Source organism: Ursus arctos, unplaced genomic scaffold, assembly GCF_023065955.2.
Source record: "Ursus arctos isolate Adak ecotype North America unplaced genomic scaffold, UrsArc2.0 scaffold_4, whole genome shotgun sequence".
Lineage (NCBI taxonomy): Eukaryota > Metazoa > Chordata > Mammalia > Carnivora > Ursidae > Ursus > Ursus arctos.
This window is the reverse complement of record NW_026623056.1, coordinates 17,304,748-17,330,234: the sequence shown is the minus strand read 5'-3', so window position 1 is coordinate 17,330,234 and position 25,487 is coordinate 17,304,748. Positions and strand designations below refer to the sequence as shown.

The following is a 25,487-nucleotide window of genomic DNA, read 5'->3' as shown; positions in this document are numbered from 1 at the left end:
CGAGCCCCACATCAGGCTCTTCTGCTATGAGCCTGCTGCTTCCTCTCCCACTCCCCCTGCTTGTGTTCCCTCTCTCGCTGGCTGTCTCTATCTCTGTCAAATAAATAAAATCTTTAAAAAAAAAAAAAAAAGAAATATGAGAAGAAATCCTGTCTTCCTGTTCTTACACCACAGTCTATTTTTCTTTTCTTTTCTTTTTTTTCCCCCCAAAGATTTTACCTATTTATTCGACAGAGATAGAGACAGCCAGTGAGAGGGGGAACACAAGCAGGGGGAGTGGGAGAGGAAGAAGCAGGCTCATAGCGGAGGAGCCTGATGAGGGGCTCGATCCCATAATGCCGGGATCACGCCCTGAGCCTAAGGCAGACGCCCAACCGCTGTGCCACCCAGGTGCCCCCACATAGTCTATTTTTCTTTTTCTCTTTTAGACTCTGATGATGGCTGTTGGAAGACTGGGTAGGTACAGCTTCTAACCAAGACCAGTTTTTAGTCCTTTAGTTAGTGCACAGCAGCACAAGATTGTCTGCCATAGGTTCCTGGTCCCTGCTGCTGAGGAGATGCTTAAGAAATGAAAGGCACAGAAAAACTATGTCGTTGTGTACTAATGACCACATTTACAAGTTTGGATTAAACCAGTCACTGAAGCTTAATGGGGACATTTTCTGTTTCACAGACAGAGAATGTGTCACTAAGGTAAAGATACCTGTCAAACATGTGCAGACCATTTACAAAAGGCCAGACTTTAGATATCTCAGGCTAATCTTTTATTAGAAAAACAACTCAGGCCATATACTCACCAGGTAATTTTTTCTTTTAATTATTTTTTTTTTTGCATGAAAATAGATCCTTGTTAATGCTTCTGAACTTACACTCAATTATGCTTTTGGTCAAGCTCTTAATAAATACACCTATTTCTCAAAGTATCAAGGGACAGTGTAATACTGTCTCATAAAAAGCACATTATAGCATCAACTGTCATGTGTGCATTCAGTACACTAATATAGCTCTAGCACAGAAAAGCTCTGTCATTTGTTTCTGACAAGGGTGGTTTGGAGAAGAAAAAGGTCTTAAAAAGGTTAAATTCTGGGAAAAGGAAGAAACCTTTATAGGTCATGTCTATATTTGTATCAGTACATTTCACTTTAATCTGCATAATTTAAAGGCAAAATCATGAAAATTACCTCATGCTGGGACAACATATAAATTATAGAGTGCAAAGGGAGCTCAAGGCTTCTAGCACAGCATGTGCTCAATCCACTAGCTTTTCAAATGATTTTCCAAAGATGTCAGGTAGATTCTTCAGCAATGAATAACTGCTGAGGTTTCTCTTCAACTTATTTGTAAACCATAGAAGAAGAGCACACTTGGGTACTTCACATAAACTTGGTTTTTTAAAAAGCTCTTTAGAAAAAGATGTGATGGCTACTTTTCTCTGCTCTTACTTTCTGGGACCTACCGTAGCATGTATGTGGTTTGTTTTGTAATTAAAATCTTTCCTAATCAAGCATTACTTTAAAATATGAATAATGCCCTCAGCAGGTTAACATATAAATCATGTGTTTGCTTTAATTTCCTCAGTAAGGCAGTCACAAACAGCTTCTCAGAAGCCAAGAATTACCTTTTGCCATAGAGTAAAGCTCAATAAAAGCACGTTGTGAAGGCAGAATCTATATAATATAAAGACAGTCCCTTAAAAACACTCCCGACTTACCATCTACTGCTCACGGAAGAAGCCTGCACAATTCAGGTGCCAGGCATCAGTGTGAATAAACATTTAGAGGTCAAGAAGATCTTGAGAACCTCCTGTCATGAGAACATCTCCTCTGGAAAAACAGTAACTATCTGAGCAATTGCTCATCTGCATAATGTCACTCCCTCTCTTCTCTCCAGGGGAGGTGGATCTGAAATCCACCAGGGCTGGTGTTAGGTACAGAAGGTCTCAGCTTTGGAGTTCAAAGAGCTAGGTTCATGTTCCAGCTATGGCCACTTACTTACAGAGTCAACTAAGGAAAGGTATTTAATATAGCACTTTCTTCACGAGCAACATGGGGACTTCACCACCTCTCCAGCTTAGTGTACAGAGAGGTCAAAGGAGATAAAGAACATGAAGGTGCTTTATGAACTGCTGAGAACTACTGCTGAGGTGATTGAGACAACTAATGTTTATTGAATATGTATTATGTTCCATCCACTGTGTTGGAACACAGGACATAATCTAGAAAATATTCTAGCAGAGAACACTTAGCAGTGGATTGAAAACTGGGACTAATGAAAAAAAAATGATGACAAGGGACAAGATTAAAAACAAACCAACAAACCAGAAAACCCCCAAAACCTAAGAACATAAAAACTCCTGGTTAGAGTATTTGATAACTTAGATGTAACAGATCAACTCCTTTAAAGACACCATCTACCAAAACTCACACAAGGAGAAATAGATAATAGGCCTGGGTCTTTTAACCAAATTGAATCCTTAAGTAATAGCATTTCAAAATAGAAGGCACCAGGCCCACATGGTTTCACTGGTTTATTCTACCAAATATTTAGAAAGAAATTATATCAATATCCTACAATCTGTTTCAGAAAACAAAAGCAGAGGGAACACTTCCTAACTCATTTGATGAGGCCAGCATTACCCAGACAAAACCAGACAAAGACAATCTCAATCAAAATGCTGACAAGTTACTTTGTGGATACAGACAATATGATCCTACAGCTGATATGGAAAGGTAAAAGACCCAAAATAGCTTACTCAGTATTGAAGAAGAACAAAGTCAGAGGACTGACACTACCTGACATTCAGATTTACTATGAAGCTGCAATAATCAAGATAATGTGTTACTGGCAAAAGCCCAAACAAACAGATCACTAGAGAAGAACCGAGCACTCAGAAATAAACCCCCATAAATACAGTCAACTGAGCAAAGGCTCTTCAATGAAGAAAGGGATAGTCTTTTCAACAGATGGTGCTGGAAAAACTGACATCCACATGTAGAAAAATGACTCTAGACACTGACCTTACATTTTTCATAAAAATTAAGTCAAAATGGATCACAGACCTAAAATGTAAAATGCAGAACTATAAAACTTCTACAATATGGGAAAAAAATCTAGGTGACCATGAGCTTGATGATGAGTTTTTAGATACAACACTAAATACACAATCCATGAAAAAAATCCCTGAAAAGTTGGACCTCATTAAAATTAAAAAACCTTCTGCTTAAAGACAAGACACTGTTGAGAGAATGCAAAAACAAGCTACCGACTGGGAGAAATACATGTAAAACTTATCTGACAAAAAACTTGTATAAAAAATATACAAAGAACTCTTAAAACTCAACAATTAAAAAACCCAAACAATCCAACTAATGGGGATACACAGATGGCAAGTGAGCACCTAAAAGGTGTTCAAAGTCATTATTCATTAGGGAACTGTATATCAAAACAATAAGACCACTATACACCTATTTGAATGGTTAAAATCCAAAACACTGGATTTATGGGCATTTGCTTTACAGCCCAGAGTATGGTCTATCTTGGTAAACATTCCATGTACAACTTAAGAATGTGTGTTCTGCTGTTATAATTGGTATGTAAATGTTGACTAGGTCCAAGTGGTTAAAACTGTTAGGCAGAAATATGTTGTCACCTTTATTTTTGTTCCTCTTTTTTCTCTGGCTGCTTTTAAGCTTCTCTGTTAATCCCTGATTTTGAACAATTATGATGTGCCTTACAGCTTTCCTAACATTGCTCAGGTTTGGGATTATCGATCTGTGTGCTAACAGTTCTCAATAAATCTGAAAGATACTCAGCCAATATTTCTTCAAGTATTTTTTCTCTCTGACTCCCTGTTTTCAGGATTCCAAGGACACATATTTTGGGCTGCCTGAAATTGTCCCAGAGCTCACAGATTCATTTTATTTTTTTCAATTTACTTTTCTCTGTTTCATTTTGGATAGTCTGTATTGCTGGGTCTTCAAATTTACTTATCTTTTCTTCTGTTTTGGTGTCCTTGTCTGATAATTCTAATATCCAATGTTATATCTGGGTTTCATTTTTCCAACTTCTTTGAATACCTTGTAATTTCTGATTCAATGTCATATACTGTAAATTTTACACAGTTGGGACCTGGATATTTTTGTATTCCTAAAAGTATTTTTAATCTTTTGTTCAGGGATGCAGTTAAATTACTTGGTAAGTTTGATCTTTTCAGGTCTTGCTATTAAGACTGGCAAGGCATGACTGGAGCGATATGTAGCATAGGGCTGTTTCGCCCTATTGAGTACTTCCGAGTACTCTACCCCATGTTCTGTGCATTATGAGGTCTTCATTCTAGTCTTGCTGTTGGCTCTGTGTGAGTGCAAGTATTATTCCCTCTTATCCTTCAGGAGGCTCTTTCCTTGGCCTAGTTTCCTCAGCTCATGCATTTACACTTGACAGGGGGGCCTCCTGCATATCTCCAGAGTTCTCTTGCCTGGTACCTGCCTGCAAACTCTGGCCACCTCAGTCTTTTGATTCTCAGCTCCATCTCCTCAAAGCAATGAATATGCCTGAAACTGGCTGAGATCCCCCTTCCTCCATATTGTCTAGAAAGTGTCTCAAGAAGTTAAGCTGGTACAAACTTGGGGCTTACCTTGTCTATTTCCTGTCTCTCAGTTATCAGTGACCTTTCCTGCCTGATATCCAGTTTTTCAAAAACTATTTCATATATACCCTGTCCAATTTTTTGGTTGTTTCAAGCAAGGGGGTAAATCCGGTCTCTGTTACTCCATTTTGGTCAGAAGTGGAATCCCTCCACCTGTGACTTTTATTCACTCCAAAAATATTTAGTTCCTACTACATGCCAGGTGCCTCTGGGCTGGATGATGGTGATAAGAGTACTAGCAAAGTATAGTCTTATTCCAAAGGTCCTTCTGTTCTAATGGTAAATAAAAATCGGTAAATAGACCTGATTCTTAGATGTTTCCAAGAACTCCACTTTTAGCCTTCTGCTTTTCTCGCTAATTCATTTCTTCGTAAAGTTCACCTAGTTTCAAGAACTGAACTACCACTTCCGTGTTGACAACTTCCAAGTCTATGTCTCCACTTTAACCTCTTCCCATAAAGTCCAATCTCTTTATTTCCCCACTGCTCATTGTTAGTCACATGAAACATGAGTTCTTGTGTTTCCCTACCTCTAAACGTCAAGAAGTGGATTCTACTAACTAATTTCCAAATCCATCTTCTCCTAGCCATTCTATGCAACTCAATTAACAAACTTTTGAGTACCTATGACATTCTGGGTATTTCTAGGCCTTCAGTCTTGATCCCTTCCAATTTACCCTGTATAACATGTTGGCTGAATGATTTTTCTAAAGAGAAACATCATTCCATCATTCCTCAGCTTAAAATCCTTTGATGAGAATCTACTAATGTTAAAATTAAATCCAAAGTCCAACCTTATGGTTCACAAAGCAATTAAGAACACAGTCCCTGCTAGTCTCTCAAATTTCAGCTCCGTGACTCACCTTTATTCTTGTCCTATGTTCCAAGCATACTTAACACTTGCAACTCCTCCAAATGTACCATGTTTTACCTCACATTCTTTGTATATATAGTTCACTCTGCTTAGAATAGTCCTATCTCCTTTTCCCCCCTAATTCCTTTAGGCTATTTAAGATTCAGTTCAGACATTTCCTCCTCCAGGAACTCTTCCCAAATTCCCCAGTCTGTTTCAGATATACTTTTATTGGTACTCCTTTGACTAGATATATTCAGAAACCCAACTCATTCCAACTTATTAAAAAAACATAACTATTGTAAAGATACTGGGCTGTTTCAAGGATCCAAGCACAGAAATGCAGGAGAGCCTTTGGAATTACAATGAAGGACTCCAATGCCATCAGGATTTCTGTGGTCTCCTCTCCCTGTGTCTTACTATCCTCTCCTGGTGCCTTCTCTTCTTCATGCATGTTGTCTATTCTCCTCTTTGTGTGTCTGCTTTACTCTTCTTCTCTCTGTAACTTTTTTTTTTTTTTTTTAACTATTTCAGCCCACATGATGGAAAAGTAGCCACTGTCAGTTGCTGACCTTTGTACCTTATGTATTGCAGAGACCTGAACAGAGGCTCATTTATCCCTTTTGAGTCCAGTTCTACAATTTTCTGGAAAAGGCACTACTGGCCCTGCTTAAGCCAGTTGCTCACCCTGAGTCAATCTGGTAGAGTCAGGGTCCTGCTGTGATCACATGGACTGAAAATGTAGGGATGAAGTGGCAGTCACCCGATGTGGGGTTCACAGCAGATAACCCTTCCGGTGGCCACCATTACTTGCTTAGAGCCCAAAGAATAGTTATATCAGAACATTTTCTGTCTCTCATAAAAGCTCCTTTAGGACAAGAGCTAAGTCTTTCATCTACACAGGAAATGACCAAACAGGGTAACATATAATTAATAACAAATTACTTAACACTTCAAAAGACTAGGCACTGAAACAACTGAAAAGTTTACACGATATAATAGGAAAGAGCATAAATTAGGAGGTGAGAGACTTTTGTGGTAGCCTGGGTTCTGCCACCAACAGCAGACCAAGTACTAACTTTTCTATACTGTAGTTTCCTCTTTCATCAACGGAAATTTCTGTAGTAGCCCTACCTACCTGAAGACATTGTTGTGAGCTTCAAATGAGATACTATCTGTGAAAGCAACTTGAAAAAAATAAAAATCTCTATACAAATATAAGGTAGAATTATTATTACAGTAATCACAAATGTGCAAATAAGGAATTTAAGAAAGAGCATACCCTCCTGATTAGTGGAAGTAGAAGGTGGAAGGTACCTTTTCTACCACTGAAGGTAGAAAATGCTAAGAGTACAATTAGAATGAATGCCAAAAAACCAAAAAAATAAAATAAATGCCAATATAACTCAAAATAAAGTGAAGGTTTTCTAATATCAAAAGCCTTCAAAGTCAGGAGCATTGAAAAACAAAATTTTTAAACATCGCATGCTTTTGTCAAGAGAAAAACTGATTTTTGTTTATTGTAATTTATGTATCAAAGTGTGGTTAAGCCTCAACATAAAGCAAAATGCATACACTGAGAATGAAGCCACTTCTGATTTTAAGATTTCATTTTTTTCTAATTTACTTGGTAAATTAAAGTATTTCTGCCTTATGGAATTACCACTTTATATATGACTAAACACATTATGACTAACGCATTCTAAAATGGATATAAGAGAAGTAGTTTATATCAAAGAATTTTCCACCGCATGATAAGGATCAAATGAGAGAGTACGTGTGCAGATACATAAACTGTGATGAAAGCCTATGGATACGGCGGTCTGATCAGCAAAGGCCCAGACACTTCATACCAGATGCAAGTCGAGCTTGGCAAGCCTTAAAAGAGAGCTGCCAGGGACATACTTGATGGGAGAAAAATCATTTGAGAATTATAAAGACCAATGGCATCACAGTACTCTTTTTCGGTGGCTTTTTTTTTTTTTTTTTTTTGGTTTTGTGTCTGCGCGCATGTTGTATAAAATGAAAGAAGACAAAACGGATTCTAAGGGTAAGTCCTGCTGTTTCCCTAGGAGTGTTCACAGATTATTTTTAAAAATATATCTTAGGGTATTTTTAGTGTTCTTTTGATGATGCTGGGAACATTCAGGCCTTTCTGCTGAAGGAAATAGGCTGAAATGATATTTCCTACAAAGGCCGTGGACACAAAGTTGGGTAGAATTTAGAACAGGGGATGAGTCCTGGACATAAAAAAAATTTTTTATGATGAGTTAGAAAACCTAAGTTACAAACCAATGATTGGGAAATGCCTATATTAACTTAATTTGTAGGTTATCTTTTTTTTTTTTTATCTAAAAAGCACAGTTAGCTGGAAATAAACGGTGATTCTCTCCCAGTTAGCATATGAATAGGAGGCCTGTATATCTGAGTCCCCAGGTGCCAGTGCACATGCGAAGGCTGCACACCCTCACGGAAGGTCGCCAGTGTGTGCAGGCAAACCCACACCTGGAGCGCACGGTGACAGTTGTAAGTTAGACAGTCAGCAATGTCAAAAATCAGCCGCGTTACTCTAGGGACCCATTTAAACATTAGCTTAATTTGTTATTTAAACGTAACTAAAATATTAGTTGAAACTGATCAACACTGAATTTTCTCCCCTTTTAACTCACCTGTAAGATTCTTTGCAAGATTGACGGAAGGGCAATAAACGCCGCCATGCTGTTTAGAACTTGCATGGTCAAAGATTTCAGAGCTGTTATAATAATAAAATGTTAATATTAAGGTTAGCTTAAAATAAGCGGTTTTGATTTTTCCTACAGTCAGTGGAAAACAGTGGATTTATAGAGCTTCCTACAAACCTAGCTAACCAGGGCCAGTTGGATATTTTAAAGTTACGTGCTGATAAGTAACAAAGCTACTATTATTCAAGACAAATGACGGAATTGGTGCCATAGAAAGAACTGAATGTAAAAGATGAGATTAACACTATCCTATGATTTCATTAGGAGAAACAGTAAGAATATAATACTGGGAAATGGTATCATAATGATAATTTTTCACAGATAAAAACTGGTGATGGTACAGGGGGACTCTGATGAACGTAATTACCTTCAGGGGGTAGATGAGGTGCAGCTGAACCAGACAGCTTCTGAGGGGCCATCATTGCCTCCAATAATGGAAACCAGAGTGCCTACAACGTCAGAGGAAACCAAAGCACTCTGTTACTTTAAGATTAACAACGTCAGAGGAAACAAAAGCACTCTGTTACTTTAAGATTAACATCAGTTGCGATGTACCTCTCGCATACATTTCTTTATAAACATTTTAAAAAGAAAAGAACACTTGACTAGGAAGAGAAAAGACAGTAAGAAGCAATGACCACAGCTGTAACAGCTATCTTTATCATGCATCTTGGGAAAATAAAGAAACTGAAGTAAGTCTAGACCTTGGAACTGCCATCTTCTGTGTTTCAGGAGAAGGCCTGCTCAAAGGAGACAAGGCAGAGCCGCCAGCCAGGTTCTTACGTATCGTGCTATACACGCACCACTGACCAAGTCTAAGTGACCCTATGTACTGCAGGAGAGGACAGAGGACCACCCCCTCTGCTACCTCACCCCCCCCATTTCTCTTCAGCCACGTCAAGCAAGAGAAATGAATAAAGGCTGTCCAAAGTTTTCCCCTCTATAAAGTGTTGTTTTGCATCTCCTTAGTCATCAGAGACCAAAAAATAGAAGTTAATGTTATTTCAATTAACATTTCCAACCACTTCAGGAGATAAATTAATAAATCCACTACTTATTTATTCCTATCGTGCTGGGTCCTCAATTAAATAATTTACACACACTTTCTCATTTCAATCTCGTAACAGCCTTATACAATAAGCATGATTTTCACTTGAGATAAGAAACTGAAGTTTAGAAAAGTAATTTGCCAAAGATCACACTACCAAATAAACTGGTACTCTGACTCCAAATTCTGTATTCTTCCTTTTTTTGGCCGGGGGGGGGGGGAGGGATCTGTAATCAAAAATCAAACTAATACATTTTAAAATTTCAAACATGGTCTCTTGTTGGGCAACCATTTAAAAGGCCTTAACTCTACATCTTGGGAGGAACCTATTCCTGCAAACATCTGGGAATCACGAAGAAAGGTCAGAGCAGAACGAGAGTGGTTATTTACAGAAGAGGGTGTGTTCTGTACCCACCACCGACCCCGTACGAGTTCTACAGCAGTGGAGATATGGGAGCCTCTTAAGGCAAAGGGGACAGGCTGCAGGTTCAGTAACTTCACTGAAGAGCTCTACTAGGAAGCCTTTATCTGCTCCCATTTAGGGATATATAAGGCCAAGATTTTATACTGATAACTTTGGATGTATTTCTTCAAGTTCTCAAGATACTGGTTTTAACTATATTACATACTGGCAATTTTTTATTTTATTGAAATTTTAATTTATCTTAATTAGTGCTCATGAACTTTTAGTCTTGTATTTTATTCTTAGATAGCTTTACTTAGCTTATCTTTTAGTTGCCTATTTTAACATGTTTTTATAACCACATCATTTATTTCTGTGTAGTTTAACTGTGTATTTTAGTGATAAATGGCATACCTTTTGTTTTTATATTTACTGTATTTAGAAATTTGATTTTTAAATTTTCTTATTTAATCCAGACGATTTAGAAGAATTACCTTTGTAAAGATTAGCTGTTTCCTGACTATAAATGGTAGACTGGGGGAAGCATGGTTGTAGAGGTAATAGCCACGGGATATGTTCATACGCTACGCAGAGGAATTATTTTTCTTTAATTAAATCTTCACATGAACCATCCCCTGAGAGCAACACAACTAAACCTGAATTCCCTTCTTATGCTATGTAATAAACAGCTTTCTTTTCAGGGAATTATATGCATAACAAAACCAAACTCTTTGTTATATGTAATCACTGTGTATTAGGGCAGCCCCATAAACAGATATACAAAAGTAGGACAGGCAGAGATTCAGCTTGAGAAGGACTAACAGCCCAATTTCCTACAGTCTGCTTTAAGTAAATACTCCTAACATTAAATCTTGTGATGACAGACTTCTGGAAAGAGGTATTATCAACAGTCCATTGCCAAACTTTCTAATACTTCAAATCTTCTAGTTATTGAGTGTCTGTGGCAACAGCTTTTGTTCTCACTCTCTCCAAAACAAAGCAAAGAGAATCAAGACAAACCACCATTAAAATCCTCCAAACTTAATGCTTGTTATTATATAAAATCAGTCTAGCATTTTTCACACAAGACAGTATTTATATAAAATTTACATTCAAATATTTTTGTTGTTATTATGAAACTTGTTCAGAAATGAAAGAGAAACCAGTTGTTGAAGGGTGGGGCCACAAAGAGAGTGGTGTGTGTGTGTGTCTCTAAGACAGGGAGAGACAGACTTCTCTTACACACAGCCAGCGAATGGCATAATAATAGCCACAGAGAGGTAAAAATTTCAAAGCATAGGAAGAAATCTAACATCTAATCTTGTTACTAAAACAAATTCCAATTCAGACGAAAAAATAAAAAAAGATTGAATAAGTTTTCCTTTTGCCACATCAAAAGAAGCATTGTTCCTGTCTCTGATTAAGAGATACAGAGTTCAAATATAGTCAGAATAATCCCTAGAGTTCTGGAGGTACGGATTTTTATTAACTAATTCTACCATTAATACATGTGAATCTGGACATATTTCAGCTCATGTGAACCTAAACAGCCCTACTTAGAAAACATAATTATCGTTTTTCCTTAAATTTTCCATGAGAAGATGGAGGAGTATCAAATAGATACTGGAGAGGAGATGGAAAGGTTGAAAAGTAAAAAAGACTTAGAATTAAGTATTATGAACACAATTTAAAGAATTCTACCCTTTCATGTTTCTCTATCAAAACATAACCACGTCCAAATACAGCCAGCCAACCAAAAGATGAATGAAAATAAAAACTTAGCAATAGAAAAATCATGGCAAAAACCTGCTGAAAAGCCCATAATCCATTTTCAAAAGATTAAACAATTTACAGGAATTGTAGACACAGCAAAGAATGTTTACGTTATTAGCCCTCAATGAGGTAAAATAACATAACTGATTACAATTAAGAGGGATGGAGGACAGAGGCTGGAGCAAGCATGAGTTCACATAAATTTCCTTACCAGCTTGGCATCAGAGATAATACAAAAACGGAAATGTAAGTATAAACAAATAATTCCAATCTATTACAGTCATTCAGACTTTTTAAAAAACTGTAGTGACATTAATTAAGAGATAGTATGGTGAAGAAATATTTATTTGAAATCCTGAAAGCTTCCTGAGATTGAATACTGTATTTATTTGTAAAAGCAAGCATTTCCTGATCCAATTTTTCTAAAATTATGTCCGCCGGGGCAGATAAAAAGTATTTAGAGTGATGGTCACCCAGTGATGATGATGGTTATTTCTGGGTGACAGGATCTTACAAGGTCATTTTTAAAAAGCATTCTTCTGTATAACTTCCTGTATTGCAGGATTTTAAAAAATAATGAGTACGTATATCACACAAAAAAGTTTTTTTTTAATAAAGAAAAAAAACCCCTCTATTTTGTAAATGTGCTTGTTGTACACAATTTCTCTTCTGAAGGGTTGTTGAAATGTATGGCCTTAAAAAATCCTTGACAAAAATGTAAAGTAGAAATTTACCCAATTCAAAAGAACAGAAAACAAAAATAAGTTTATAATTCTCACTGTAACATGTATGGCTAAATATATATAAAAAATCTGCCTTACACCCCATTTCAGAACCCCAGGAAGAGAAAGGGGCTAGGTGGTGCCACGTCAGAGGCCGCAGCCCAGAGGGACAGGCGCCGAGGAGTTACGATGCCATATCACGCTGCAACTTTTACTTCTGAAACTGCAGCAGACTGTGGCTGTCAAGTCACATCTCGCCCCCTTAGTTTCTGCTTCCCTGCTCTAACTCCCACCTGCACCAGGTGCTCAACCATACCTCCTTCAGTTCTGTGCTCTTCCTTTTGGCAGTCTGGAATCTGTTACAGCAGTGGTTCCAACCCTGGCTGTACAGTGGAATCATGTGGGAAGCTTTAACACTGGGTCCCAATCCAGAGACTTTAATTTAATTGTTCTGGGGTGCAGCCTGAATGCGGGGATTTTCTCAAAGCTCCCCGAGTGACTGTACTGCGCAGCCAGGGTTGAGAAACTACATCACGGCCTTCTTTGACCTTTCCCAGCTTTCTCTGCATCCCCTGAGGGTTTCCCTCCAGCTCCTTATGCTCATTTGCCTCCACAGAGGATAGCAGAGATGATAAATGACGACACATCCACAGAATGAGTACACGGAATACACAAAATCTCAGTCCAAAGAGAACAAGGACATCTAGTATTCATGCGCCTAAATTCCACAGCACAGCCAGACCTAGGAATAGAAAGCCTTTTGTGAGAACAAAGAGGACAGGCACTCCTCACAATAACTTTAGGAGCCTTATACTCCCGGGAGCACTAAACAGTGATTAAAATCCAGTTGAATTAAGCTCAGGTGGCTGAGAGGGCAGCAGAAACAGAATTAATTCCTAGTTTCAGATCAGAACAGACTTTGATATGCCCAAGTAGTCATTCTCCTACCTCTCGTTGCTGCTGGTTCAAATTATGTGAATTTCTCTGGCAAAGGGCAATGGTCTCTACCATGGTATCTTCAACGTCCTTCAATGAGAACTCCTCTTTGGTTTCTAGAGTCAGAAAAATCGTTAACAACACTTAAGGATATATTACTGATAATCCTCAGAGCTTCTGTAAAAAAATTAAACTATTTTTTTCTTTGCATAGCACTGGTTTTCTATTATGAAATCTTCCATAAGCATGATACCAATGCTTAGTAGATTAAAAACAGATAATTTTGTTTCCATGTAATGCCTGACATTCACAGGACATATAAAGCACATCACACTTAGCATTTTAAATGTTCATCTACTAAGCATTGGTAACAGCCCCATCATCTGTTTGTGGGTTAGTCAGCAGAAAGATTACCTTTCACCTTTCTTGCTCTACCATTTCTTCTTCCATTTCTTAGATGTAAGTATACCTCCAAGATCCTATCTTAGGTCCTCTCTTTTTGATTTTCCACTAACTTCAGCTCCTCTTGTGGTTTCAACTCTCAGGTCCTTGCTAATAACTTCTGAATATACACCTGCAGCCCTTGTTCCTTCATCATCTGCAGGGTGAACTTTTCACAGACTCTATTCATCTCTACACTATGTCCTGAGAGCTCCTTGAATTCATATGCACAAAACCCAAATCACTTTTTTTTCCTCACTTCCCAAATTAAGTTAATGAAACCATCATCTTTATAAATCTGCACCATCCCTGATGCTCCCTCCCTGCTTCACCCACGCGTCCAATTAAATTGCCACTTCTGTTGATTCTACTCCCGGGCCCTCACGTGCCCATGACTTTTACCCTGTGGTGCTCTTCACCTCCTGTGAACTACAGCAACAACCTCTTAATTAAACTTCTGACTTCTAAATCTTGCCTCCCTCATTCTCTTTTACACCATCACAAGCAAATGTATCGGTCTCATCCATAAAAATCATTAAAGGCTTCAAAGTTTTAAAAACAGAGCATGAGTAAACCTCTGACTCGAAGTAAACACAGTGACCATCTGGCTCATGTTCTCACCTGCTGTGCTCTTACACTGTGGCGCTCTCTCTTACTCCTGAGTTCCTGGCCAGCTACTTTCATACCCATGTTCTTTCTCCTCAGCCCAGATGCCCTTTCCTTGCTTTTCCCTATCAAGCTTCTATACATCATTCCAGTCTTACTTCAAAGGTCACATCTTCCACAAATTACCTTTGATTCATCAGTTACAAATCATTCCCTAATTTTTCACAATCATTTGCCACTCTCACTGTATCTTTTTTATAATACTTGATTCTTCCAGCATTCAAAGTTTGTATTTACATATCTCTCTCTTTCACAAGACTATAGTTCTTTGGGTAAGAGCTGTATTTTAGCCATCTGTGTATAACCCACACTAGCACCGTGTCTTGCAATTAACAAATCCTCCAAAATTCTAAGGCAAACAGAAAAAATTAAATCTGAGAGTAAATAGTGGACATGAGACTATTACTGAAAAACTGATCTTCAAAGAAATTTAAATTCAAAGAACTGGCTTCTCTACACATATCACGTGCAAATCATTGTAGTGATTTTGGGGAAACATTCTTCTTTTCCCTCAATTTCTCATGCAATGTGTGCAAAAATTATTCTAACAACAAGAAGAATGTCATAAATGCAATAAATCTACCACAAATTGACTAAATAGAGACTAACAGTACAAAAATAATGACTAAACGTTTAGCTGAACTAAATACGGAAAAGTCAACCAACTGTTTACTGAGGTTCCAAAAAGATGCCATATAATACAAAATGATTCAGATACAACACAGACCCTATCACCTAGGACCCAGCCATAGAAAACAGAGACAAATGTAATTTATAGAGAATTAGGGTAAAGGAGTTTAAGGAAATGTGTGGGCCAAGTGGGTCTAAGAAATGTGCTGATATGTTAAAGAGGTAGGACAATCTAAAAATCACCTATCGAGTGAACTTTGGAAGAGCTATCTTGAAAATTTCAATAATGCGAAAACAAATCATACTATTCAAAAGCGGGCAAAGGACTTGAATAAACACTTTGCCCAAGAAGATACACAAATAACCAATAAGTACATGAAAAGATGTTCTCCATCACCGGTCAATGGGAAAAGGCAAAGCAAAAGCACAATGAGCTACCGCTTGGGACCCAGGAGGCTGGCTACTCTCAAGAAAACAGACAAGAACAAGTACTGGTGAGGGCTTAGACAGGCTGGAGCCCTTGTTTGTGCACTGCTGATGGCAACATACACTGATGCGGCCACTAGACAAGCAAGTGTGACGGCTGCTCAAAAATTAACAAGAGGATTACTGTTTAATCCAGCAATAACGCTTCTGGGCATCTACCCTGAAGAATGAAAGCAGGGTCTCAGAAAGATACTTGTACAGGCATGTTCACAGCAGTATTCTTCACAACGGTCAGAAGAAACTGAAGTGCCCGCTGACAGACAAAAGGACACAAGATGTGGTGCATACATAAACTGAAATATTATTCAGCCTTTCTAAAAAGGAATGAGATTCTGGGGAGCCTGGGTGGCTCTGCCATTAAGCGTCTGCCTTTGGCTCAGGTCATGATCCCAGGGTCCTGGGATCGACCTCACATTGGGCTCCCTGCTTGGTGGGAAGCCTGCTTCTCCCTCTCCCGCTCCCCTTGCTTGTGCTCCCTACCTCGCTGTCTCTCTCTGTCAAATGAATAAATAAAATCTTTAAAAAAAAAAAAAAAAGAATGAGATTCTGACACGTGCTATAATGCGGATAAATTATGAAGATATTATGCTAGGCCAACGTGCCAGACAGAAAAGGGCAAATGCGGGATGATTCCAGTTATAGAAGGCACCTCATTGAATTCATGAAGTGGGAAAGCAGAATGGTAGGTTCCAGGGGCGGACCGGGGGACAGGGAATGGGAGTAATTGTCTCAGGGGTATAAAATTCCAGTTGGGGAAGTTGAAAAACTCCTGGAGATGGATGGTGGGATGGCTGTACAACAATGTGAATGGACTCAATGCCACTGAACTGGACCCTTACAAATGGTCAAAATGGTAAATTTTGTGTTATGTATATTTTACCACAATTAAAAAAAATGAATCTATTTTCTAAAATGTCAAGGAAAATAATGGGAATTTTCTATCTGTGACAAGGCCATCTAAGATTCTACACTGTCAAGTTTTACTGCTTTGTACTAAAAGTATATAAATTCACTACAGAAACACTGGCTACTGCTGATTAGAAGCTCTCAATTGCTATTGCTCAGTACATCAGAGTAATTTTTAGGACATTAGTTATGCACCTCATTTATACATAACCAAAAACTGGCACAGAATTATAACAAAAAAGAAATCAGTATCAGTGAAAAGTGTCTACTTTTCTGTATGCTGAACTCCACTGACAACTGCCAACACAAAGCCAAATGGTTTACATTTCCTATTAATGAGCTAAAATTGGGATCAATGTTCAAGTATTTACACAGATCAATGTAATTATTATTTAATAAATGCAGTTTGTTAGACATCTTTTAAAACACAGGGTCCATGGGAAGAAATAACTGTAAATTACACTCAAGAACTTACTTTCATCTTGATGTGTTATCTCTTGAAGTTTGCTTTGTAGTCTCTAAGAGGAAAAAAAAATGCAGAGGTAAGAAGAACACAGTTATCTAATCCAAAATATTTGTACTACCACATTTTAAAGGGAAAAGCTGAAGAAACAACAAGGTTATGAAGAATGGTCTCTCACTGTGATTCAGAAGAGAATTCTTGTGTATATATAAAGCATAGCTAGCAGTACTGGAAGGGATGCAAATTATCAAGTGTCACTTATCCTGCCCCACTTCTGCTTCTATTGTACCATCATATAGTCATCAACGACATTCTCTAGACACAGTAACAAGGAATAGGATTTATCCAGACTTTGGGTAAGGGAATAAAATTCATACTGGGCTACAAGAAAAAGGGGTGAGTGGGAATAAAAAAAGAACATACGAGTCTGTCTCCAGAGCACAGGGCAGAGCCTTGAGCGTGATACCTCTAATTTGCAACTGCAGTGTCCACTGCTATACCAAATACTAGATCCTTAGAAAGCCTTCACTGATATTCCAAAGATTGCCTTTTTAAAAAAAAAGATTTAGAGAGACAGAACGTGGGGAAAGCGGGAGAGGGAGAGAGAGAAGCTCAGGCAGACCCCCTCCGAGCAAGGAGCCACATGTGGGGCTCAATCCCACGACCCTGGGATCATGACCTGAGCTGAAACCAAGAGTTGGACACTTAATTGACTGTATCATCCAGGCGCCCCTCAAAGGCTTCTTTACATACACTGAGGCTGACCTTAATATATCCCTTTCACTCCTAATTTGCTCCTTTTCTTGAGGTCCCTTATGGGCTAGTAATGTAAAGCTAAAAACCACACAACTGTCATTAACCACTCCCTCTTATTCCTTCCATACCGTATTCAAATGATTAATAGTTCTCAAATCCAATCCTCTCCCCACTCCACCACCAGCACCACCACTACCCCCAGCTCAAGCCTCACGGATTCATTACTTGTACTACACAGCCTCGCAAGTACTCTCTGCTTCCTCCCCAAGTTTTAGCTCCCCCTTCTCTGTATGCCCCCCCCATCCTCCTACAGTTACCAGAGCAGTCTTCATGAAACAACATCATGTCAGTTCTTTTGCCTGAAAACCTTTAGTTGATCTTGTGTGATAACAATCAATCCTAATTCTTTAGGGTGTCCTACAAAATCTTCCCAAATCTGGACCCAGCCTTTGCTTCTGGCCTCACCTGTCTTTACACTGATAGCTGAGCCCTAGTTGAGCTGCTGGATTCTCTCCTAGCATTTCATATTCTTTGGATTCCCATGCCTTTGTAAATGATGGTCTTATTCCCTGCAAGGATATCCTGCTTCTCTTTCCCCTACCCATGCCAGGAATACTTTTAATTTATCCTTTAAAAATAGATTCATGGTACCTTCAACAAATAAACTGCAAGGAAAAAAAGAGATGTAGGGGTAACTTACACATTAAAAGACATTGAGAGCCTATGCAAAGCCTCTGTGGAATATTCTTCCTGGCTTATTTGGTGATTACATAGCTAGAAAAAAACTAGAAGCCAAGATGGAACTTTTTTTTTTTTTCAATACAAAATAGGATATCCCTAATCCTAAGCTAGATGACAATATTTAAAATCACTGAGATAATCCCTCACACCCATTAAAATGGCTACTATCAGGAAAATAGTGCTGGAGAAGATGTAGAGAAATTAAAACCCTTGTGCATTGCTGATGAGAATGTAAAATGGTGCAGCCACTACAGAAAACAGCATGTCAGTTCCTTAAAAATTAAAAATAGTATTATCATTTAATTCAGTAATTCCTTCTGGTTATACACTCAGAAGAAAGGAAAGCTGGGTGTTGAAAAGATATTTGTACACCTATGTTCATAGTAGTAGTATTCACAAGGGTCAAAAGGCGGAAGCAATCCAAGTGTCCATCAATGGATGAACAGATAAACAAAACGTGGCATATATACATAAAATGGTGTACCATTCAGCCTTAAAACTGAAATTCTGGCACATGCTATGACATGGATAAATCTTGAAGACTTTATGGTAAGCGTACACGAAGAAGCAAATACAGTGGGATTCCATGTATATGAGATAGAGTAGTCAAATTCATAGAGTCAGAAAGAATGGTGGTTACTAGGGGATGGGGGAGGGAGGAAAGGGGAATTATTATTTAATGGGTACAGAGTTTCAGTTTGGGAAGCTGAAAAAGTTCTGGAGGTGGATACTAGTGATAATTGCACAATAATGTGAATACACTTAATGCCACCGAAATGGTAAATTTTTGTTATATATAATAATTTTAAAAAGTGGATAAAAATTTTTGTGAAAAATGGATAGAACACCAACTGTTAGTGAGAATGTGTAGCAACCAAAACTCTTATACGTTATAGGAGGGGATGTAAAAGAGAAAAATCACTTTGGAAAGAGGTCTGATCATTTCTTACAAAACTAACACTACACCTATTCTGCGACCCAGCAATTCCACTCCTTAGTATTGAATTTAGGAGCGATCATAGATTTATTCTTAATAGCCAAAGACTAGAAGTAGCTCAGGTGTCAATCATTAGAGGATGGATAAACTGTAGTATATTCATACACTTAAATACTACTCAGCAATAAAAGAAACAAACTCCTGATACATTTCAAAAATATGCTGAAAGAACAATTATACAAGAGTACTACTCGAAGACTCCATTAATGTACGTGCATAAAATAGTTAAAACCAATTCACAGTGAAAAAAATCAGAAAAGTGGTTATGTGTGGGGGCACGGGAATGGAAACTGAGTGTGAAGGAGCATGAGGAACTTGCTCTGGTGAAGGTAATGTTCTCTATCTGTTAGGGACTAGGGACATAGGTGCGTGCATTTGTCAAAACCCAGGTACAGGATACACTTAAGACTCGTGCATTTCACTGAATGTAAATTTTACTTTAAAAAAATACCAAGAAGAAATGTTGAGCTCTAGTCAATGACTACACTCTAGTCATGATAAAAATATTCAGCGGTAAAATGTAGTACTGTCTGCAACTAACCCTGACACATAAGAAATTAAGATGGATAAAAACTTACACAATGTTATGTGTCGACTATATCTCAATAAAAAAAGAGATGAGTTGATGAATGGAGGGCTGGAAAGAAAGCTGTCAAAGCAAATATAGCAAAACATTACCTTCAGCATTATTAAGAAGGCACCATGAATATCTCCTTTTTTTTCTAATAGATAGGCAGTGACTTCATGAAGTTGATACTTCTGGGTAATCTAGGACAGAAGAAAAGATGAAGATTTTTGTTCACAAATCTTGCTTGTGGATCCTACTAAGGATGAAAACAACAGGACAATAAATAATAAATTCATACCTCAGCAGTACACTACCGTCCAGTGTAATATGAAATTTTTTACTTTCTAGTCTTACAAGTGGCCCATCTTGGCAGTTCTAACTAAACCATGTTCATTCACTTTTTTCTTCACTGATTTAATTTAAAATTGTCATTTACCTGAGTGAGTATATCCACTGGAGAAAAGGTAACACATACACATAAATAGGAACAATATAAAACATAAAATATTTAGAACAAAACGGCAATGAAACACGACATATCAACTTGTGAGCTCTTAATAAACATTGAATAAACTAAGAGTTTCTAATAAGTGAAGGAAATACCAAGTCAGCTAAGAAGAGAAATGAAAGGAAGTGCAGAAAATAATGCTATTGAAAAGAAACAAAGGAAAAACAATATAGAAGTTTAACAAACCCCGAAATAGTCTTTGAGAAGACTAATAAAGTAGCATAAAACTTTCTTAGCAAGAAGAAAAAAGAGAGGCACAAATAACATATTAACAGGTTCAAAGGAGAAAAACCTATGATCCTCTCAACAAATACACAAAAAAGTATTTGATAAAATGCAGTACCCATTCTTAACAAAAACAAAATACTCTTACCCAAACTGAGACTGGAACTTTCTTAATAAAAATTAAATATCAAAATCCTAAAATAGACACTACACTTAATGTAAGATGTCAGAAACGTTCCCTCTTAAATCAAAGACAAGGAAAGAATGCATACTGTCACTGCTTCCCTACAGTACTGTCCTAGAGCTCCTACACATCTGATAAGGGAGAGAAAACAGGGTAAGGCGGCAGAGAAAAAAACCCACAAAAAACAACTACCCTTATTCTTGGAAAGTAGTATTGTCATAAAACAATCTAGAAACTATTTGAATGAAAAATTCAGATTCTTTTTGACACAAAACAATGTACAAAAATTAATAACACACAGCAGCAGCAATCAAAAAAGATGTCATTTCGAAAACTTTCATACTGTTAACAAAAAATGTAAACAGGAACAAATGTAAGAAAACGCGTACAAGAACTTTGTGTATCAAATAAAAGTTACTGAAACCTCATCAGAGAGCATCAAAGGCTTTTAAAAAGACAACCAGGTTCCTGAATGTGAAGCCTCTACATTGTAAAATGGCAATCTCCCCTGACTGAATTCATCTAAAATTCAGTGTATATGTTTCGTCAAAATACTGAACTTTTTTTTTTTTAAAGGAACCTGACAATGTGATTTCTAATTTGATGTGAAATAGTAAAAGCCTAAGAGTAGACAGAGAATTTTAAAGAAAAAGAATGAGGGAAGACTCTTCTTTCAAATAAGCCTTATTATAAAGCTATATTAATTAAAATATGTGGTAATGGTATAAGGAAAGAAGAAGATCCCACAGAACAGAACAGATCCCACAAACAGATCTACGTCTACTTGGGAATTTGGGATACAGCAGTATGGCATTATGAATCAGTGAGGTAAGGACACCAAAATATCACATGGACCACTGGTTATACACAGGGAAAAAATGTATAAATCCCTCTCTTGATCTGTTTACAAAAATAAATTCCAGATGGATTAAAGGCCTAAATGTAAAAAGCTAAACTATAAAACTCATATAAGAGGATATCTTTTTTTTTTTTTTTTAAAGATTTTGTTTATTTCTGTGACAGAGAGACAGCCAGCGAGAGAGGGAACATAGCAGGGGGAGTGGGAGAGGAAGAAGCAGGCTCCTAGCGGGGGAGCCCAATGTGGGACTCGATCCGGGAATGCTGGGATCACGCCCTGAGCCGAAGGCAGACGCTTAACGACTGCACTACCCAGGTGCCCCGAGAGGATATCTTTTATACCATCAGAGTAGAAAAGGAAATAAGACTCACACACAAAAATTTAAACCTTAAAGGAAAAGACTGATAAAACAGAAGTCACTAAAAACCAAATTAAAAGACTCACCCCAACAGACTGGAAGAAGGCATCTCCAACACATAACATCAGCAAAGGGTTAGAGATTTTTACAAATCAGTAAGGGCAAAAACTCAATAGAAAAATGGGCAAGTGATATGAACAGATAATTCAGAAAAAAGAAAATCAAGAGTCATTAAATATATGGAAAGATGTTCAATGTCATGAGTAATCAGTGATACCCATCACACTGGCAAAAATTAAGAAGCCTAAAAATGTTAGCCATTGGCAAGAATGTGGAAAAACAGCAAATACCAACCACAGATGATGAGAATAGAAACAAACAGGAGATCACGTTGGCAGTAACAGAATAAGCTACTCTATTGTCTAAGAATTCCACCTCCAGATAATTACTTAGAAAAACCTCACATGGGCACACAAGATTGGTACAAAGATGTATAATGTAGCACTGTTTATAATGGTAAAGGATTAGAAACAATACAAATGTCTATCAACAGGGAAATAAACTGGCACATTTATTCAATTGATATATGACTATTAAAATGAATGAATTAGATCCACATATATAAAACTGATAAATTTAAAAAATTTAATGAAAAAAGCAATTTTCAATGGGATATGTACTATATGATACCATTAATACAAATTCTAAAAACATGTAAGACTGTATCATGCATTTTATAGGTAAATACATATACTGGGAAAATAAAAAAATATGGATGGGAAGGCTCTGCTTCCCATCTTCAGGTTGGTGTTGACCTGAGGGGAAAGAGGGAAACTGACAGATAAAGGGTTCTTTTCTTTTTCTTTTTTTTTTTTAAGATTTTATTTATTTATTTGACAGAGAGAGAGACAGCCACAGAGAGGGGAAACACAAGCAGGGGGAGTGGGAGAGGAAGAAGCAGGCTCCCAGTAGGGAGCCCGATGCGGGGCTCAATCCCAGAACCCCGGGATCACGCCCTGAGCCGAAGGCTGACGCTTAACGACTGAGCCACCCAGGTGCCCCCTGGGTACTTTATTTCTAAAACAAAGATCTGAAGCCAGTGTGGCAAAATGTGAACATCTATAAAATTGGGTTGGTGGGTACACAGATATTTGATACTCTGCACATTTCTATGTATTTTAAATATTTCACAGTTTAACATTTGTAAAGTGTGTGAGCAGTCCAGGAGGTGGTACGGAGAACACAGGCTTATGTTTCATGAGTACTGACAGTACAGGAAAGGAGATACGACGGTAGCTTAAAAACAAACTCTTACAGATCAGAATATGTATGTGTGTATATGCACACAACGCATGCACACGCACAATCGTTTTCATTTGGAAACAGGAGAAAACAAGGGAAGGGGTTCAAGGCAATGACCGGGCAAAGGCTGCCGACAGCCACTGAGCCTCAGGCTTAAGCACACAGGACTATCTAAACCATCAGTGCCGGCAAACAACCTTGGTTTTTCCTTTTAATATTTTCATTGTATTCCTTCCTCTAGGCTTATTGTGTTGGTTAGAAGGTCTGTGAGACTTGATTAACAACAATGATGGACACGTGCTGTTTCTGACTTGACTAGAATTAAGGGGCAGCACAATGGCGAGCATGCACTACGGAGTCAGAGTCAGAATATCCGGGTTCAATCCCAGGAGCTATGTAATGTAACATGTGAGTCTCCTTCGGCTCATGTTTAAACGTGAATGATGAGGATGAGTTTACTGTCATCTGCTCCCCATTACTGGTCTTACCTGGATGGTTTCTTCCAGGCGGTAGCACTCAAGGACCTGCAGTGTCTCTATAACCTGGCTTGGGCTGAACTGACACAACAGCTCAATGAACTGCTCTGTAACACACGGAGACATCTGCAGCAACTCTTGATTTACATGAATACCTTCCCTGAAAACATAAACAGCAAGAGAGAAGCATTACTTCATCATATCTGTAATTCAGGCTACAGGTAAGAAGTATGTAAACCTTGAAACCAAGACTACCTTCTGGGGAAGTAAATCGTGAATTCAAAGTCTCACTGTTACTTAGGTGTTGGGGTGAACCGATTATTACATCAGATACAATCTACATCACAACAGTACTTAGTGTACACTGAATAATTAAGGAGATGGTATTCAGTGAAAGCTACTCTAAATAAACACCACAGTTGTACCGCTGCTCTAGAAGAAATAAAAATTAAACAATGATCCATGAGTAACTATATATACTAAACCATCTTCCAGTCTTAACAGGCGTCCCTACTATACTTCCCTCATAGCACCAATCACACCATGATGTAACTACTTCTTTAATTAGCTTTCTTATGTAAAGACTATAAACACTCGGAGGGTAGGCACCAGGTTATCTTCTCATTAACAAATTCCTAAAGCCTGCAACAGCGCCCTGCATGTTGTAAGGGCTGATTATTTAGGCACTGTGAAAACAAATCTAAAAAGTGGAGGAATAGTAGGATACGTAATATTTATGTGTCCGTTTGTCTTGTACGTCAGCAATTCACAAAGCCCACTATTCACAACACCCACCAAGAGCTAGACATACTGGGGCGCCTGGCTGGCTCAGTCGGTAGAGCATGTGACACTCGATCTCGGCGCTGTGAATTCAAGCCCCACACCGGGCATACAGCTTACTTTAAAAAAAAAAAAAAAGCTAGAGAAATAGAGTATTAGTTTTATCATGGTAGACACTCAACTACCAGTGGCCAAAAGGAACTATTGAGAAAATCAACTACTGCTCATTACGGAACAAGAATCATCTCTGTAGCTTCAAAAGAAGTCAGTTCATTGTGAGAGCCCTATCTTCACTTCAAGACTCCTCAACTAAAGCTCCTTATATAGAGAATCAGAATGGGGTTAATAAGATACACAACTGCTTGGGAAACTGGCCTTCTGAAGAAATGTTAAGGCAGATGGTCTAAAGCAACACCTCCCAGCTTTTCTCAAGAACTTCATGGCACACAGAGAAGGACAGTACTCGCAGGGCCCATCAGAGTAAAGTAAGACTGATCACGGGGGACTACGGGTGCTCCAAGAGCCCCCCAAGAGCTGAGGGGATGGGTCTCCAGGCACACCTGTAACCCAGGTGCAGCACACCAACACTCACACGTGGGAATCTCTGGACTCCACTGAGATTACTCTGAGGTCATAAATACTCTGCAAATGATGGTAAATAGCCCTCCTATTTTTACTGGTAAGAGACTTCAGTTACAGAAAGAGGAATTATATTGACACATAGGAAATCTTTCCTAAAGTAAGAGTCTTGTGACATTCCGTCCAGACCAGAGGTTGAGTGGTGCACTCATTAAGTTCTGCTGCTTGGGGCTGTCAATACTTGCTGATGGGCTAATTCAGTCAATTTGAGGAAATTGGCTGTAAATCTCTAAGATCAAGTTTCTTTTTTTTTCCTTCTCTTTTCTTTCTTTTGTATTTCATAACTGCTTTTAACGCAGAATTTGGTAAAACTGGTTATTCCCTATGTAGGCCAACGCCTTAGTTCTTCCCAAAAACTATCTTTTGGATTTGAATTTGAAAA

The 25,487-nt window shown here is 38.1% G+C and overlaps 1 protein-coding gene across 8 annotated transcripts in view; it reads right to left on the bottom strand.

The window, feature by feature from the left end:
* VPS8 (VPS8 subunit of CORVET complex) overlaps positions 1 to 25,487 on the bottom strand; it is a 296,045-nt gene that overhangs the window by 53,744 nt on the left and 216,814 nt on the right. For 7 of the 8 annotated variants that reach the window (XM_057306778.1, XM_026497368.4, XM_048215283.2 and 4 more), the window contains 6 exons: positions 23,699 to 23,846; positions 19,885 to 19,974; positions 16,725 to 16,767; positions 13,133 to 13,236; positions 8,606 to 8,687; positions 8,167 to 8,249 (listed from right to left, as the gene is read on the bottom strand). In XM_057306778.1, coding sequence (XP_057162761.1) covers positions 8,167 to 8,249; positions 8,606 to 8,687; positions 13,133 to 13,236; positions 16,725 to 16,767; positions 19,885 to 19,974; positions 23,699 to 23,846 — 550 coding nt within the window. The remainder of the gene's footprint in view (positions 1 to 8,166; positions 8,250 to 8,605; positions 8,688 to 13,132; positions 13,237 to 16,724; positions 16,768 to 19,884; positions 19,975 to 23,698; positions 23,847 to 25,487) is intronic. The other variant, XM_057306779.1, reaches the window with a different exon arrangement.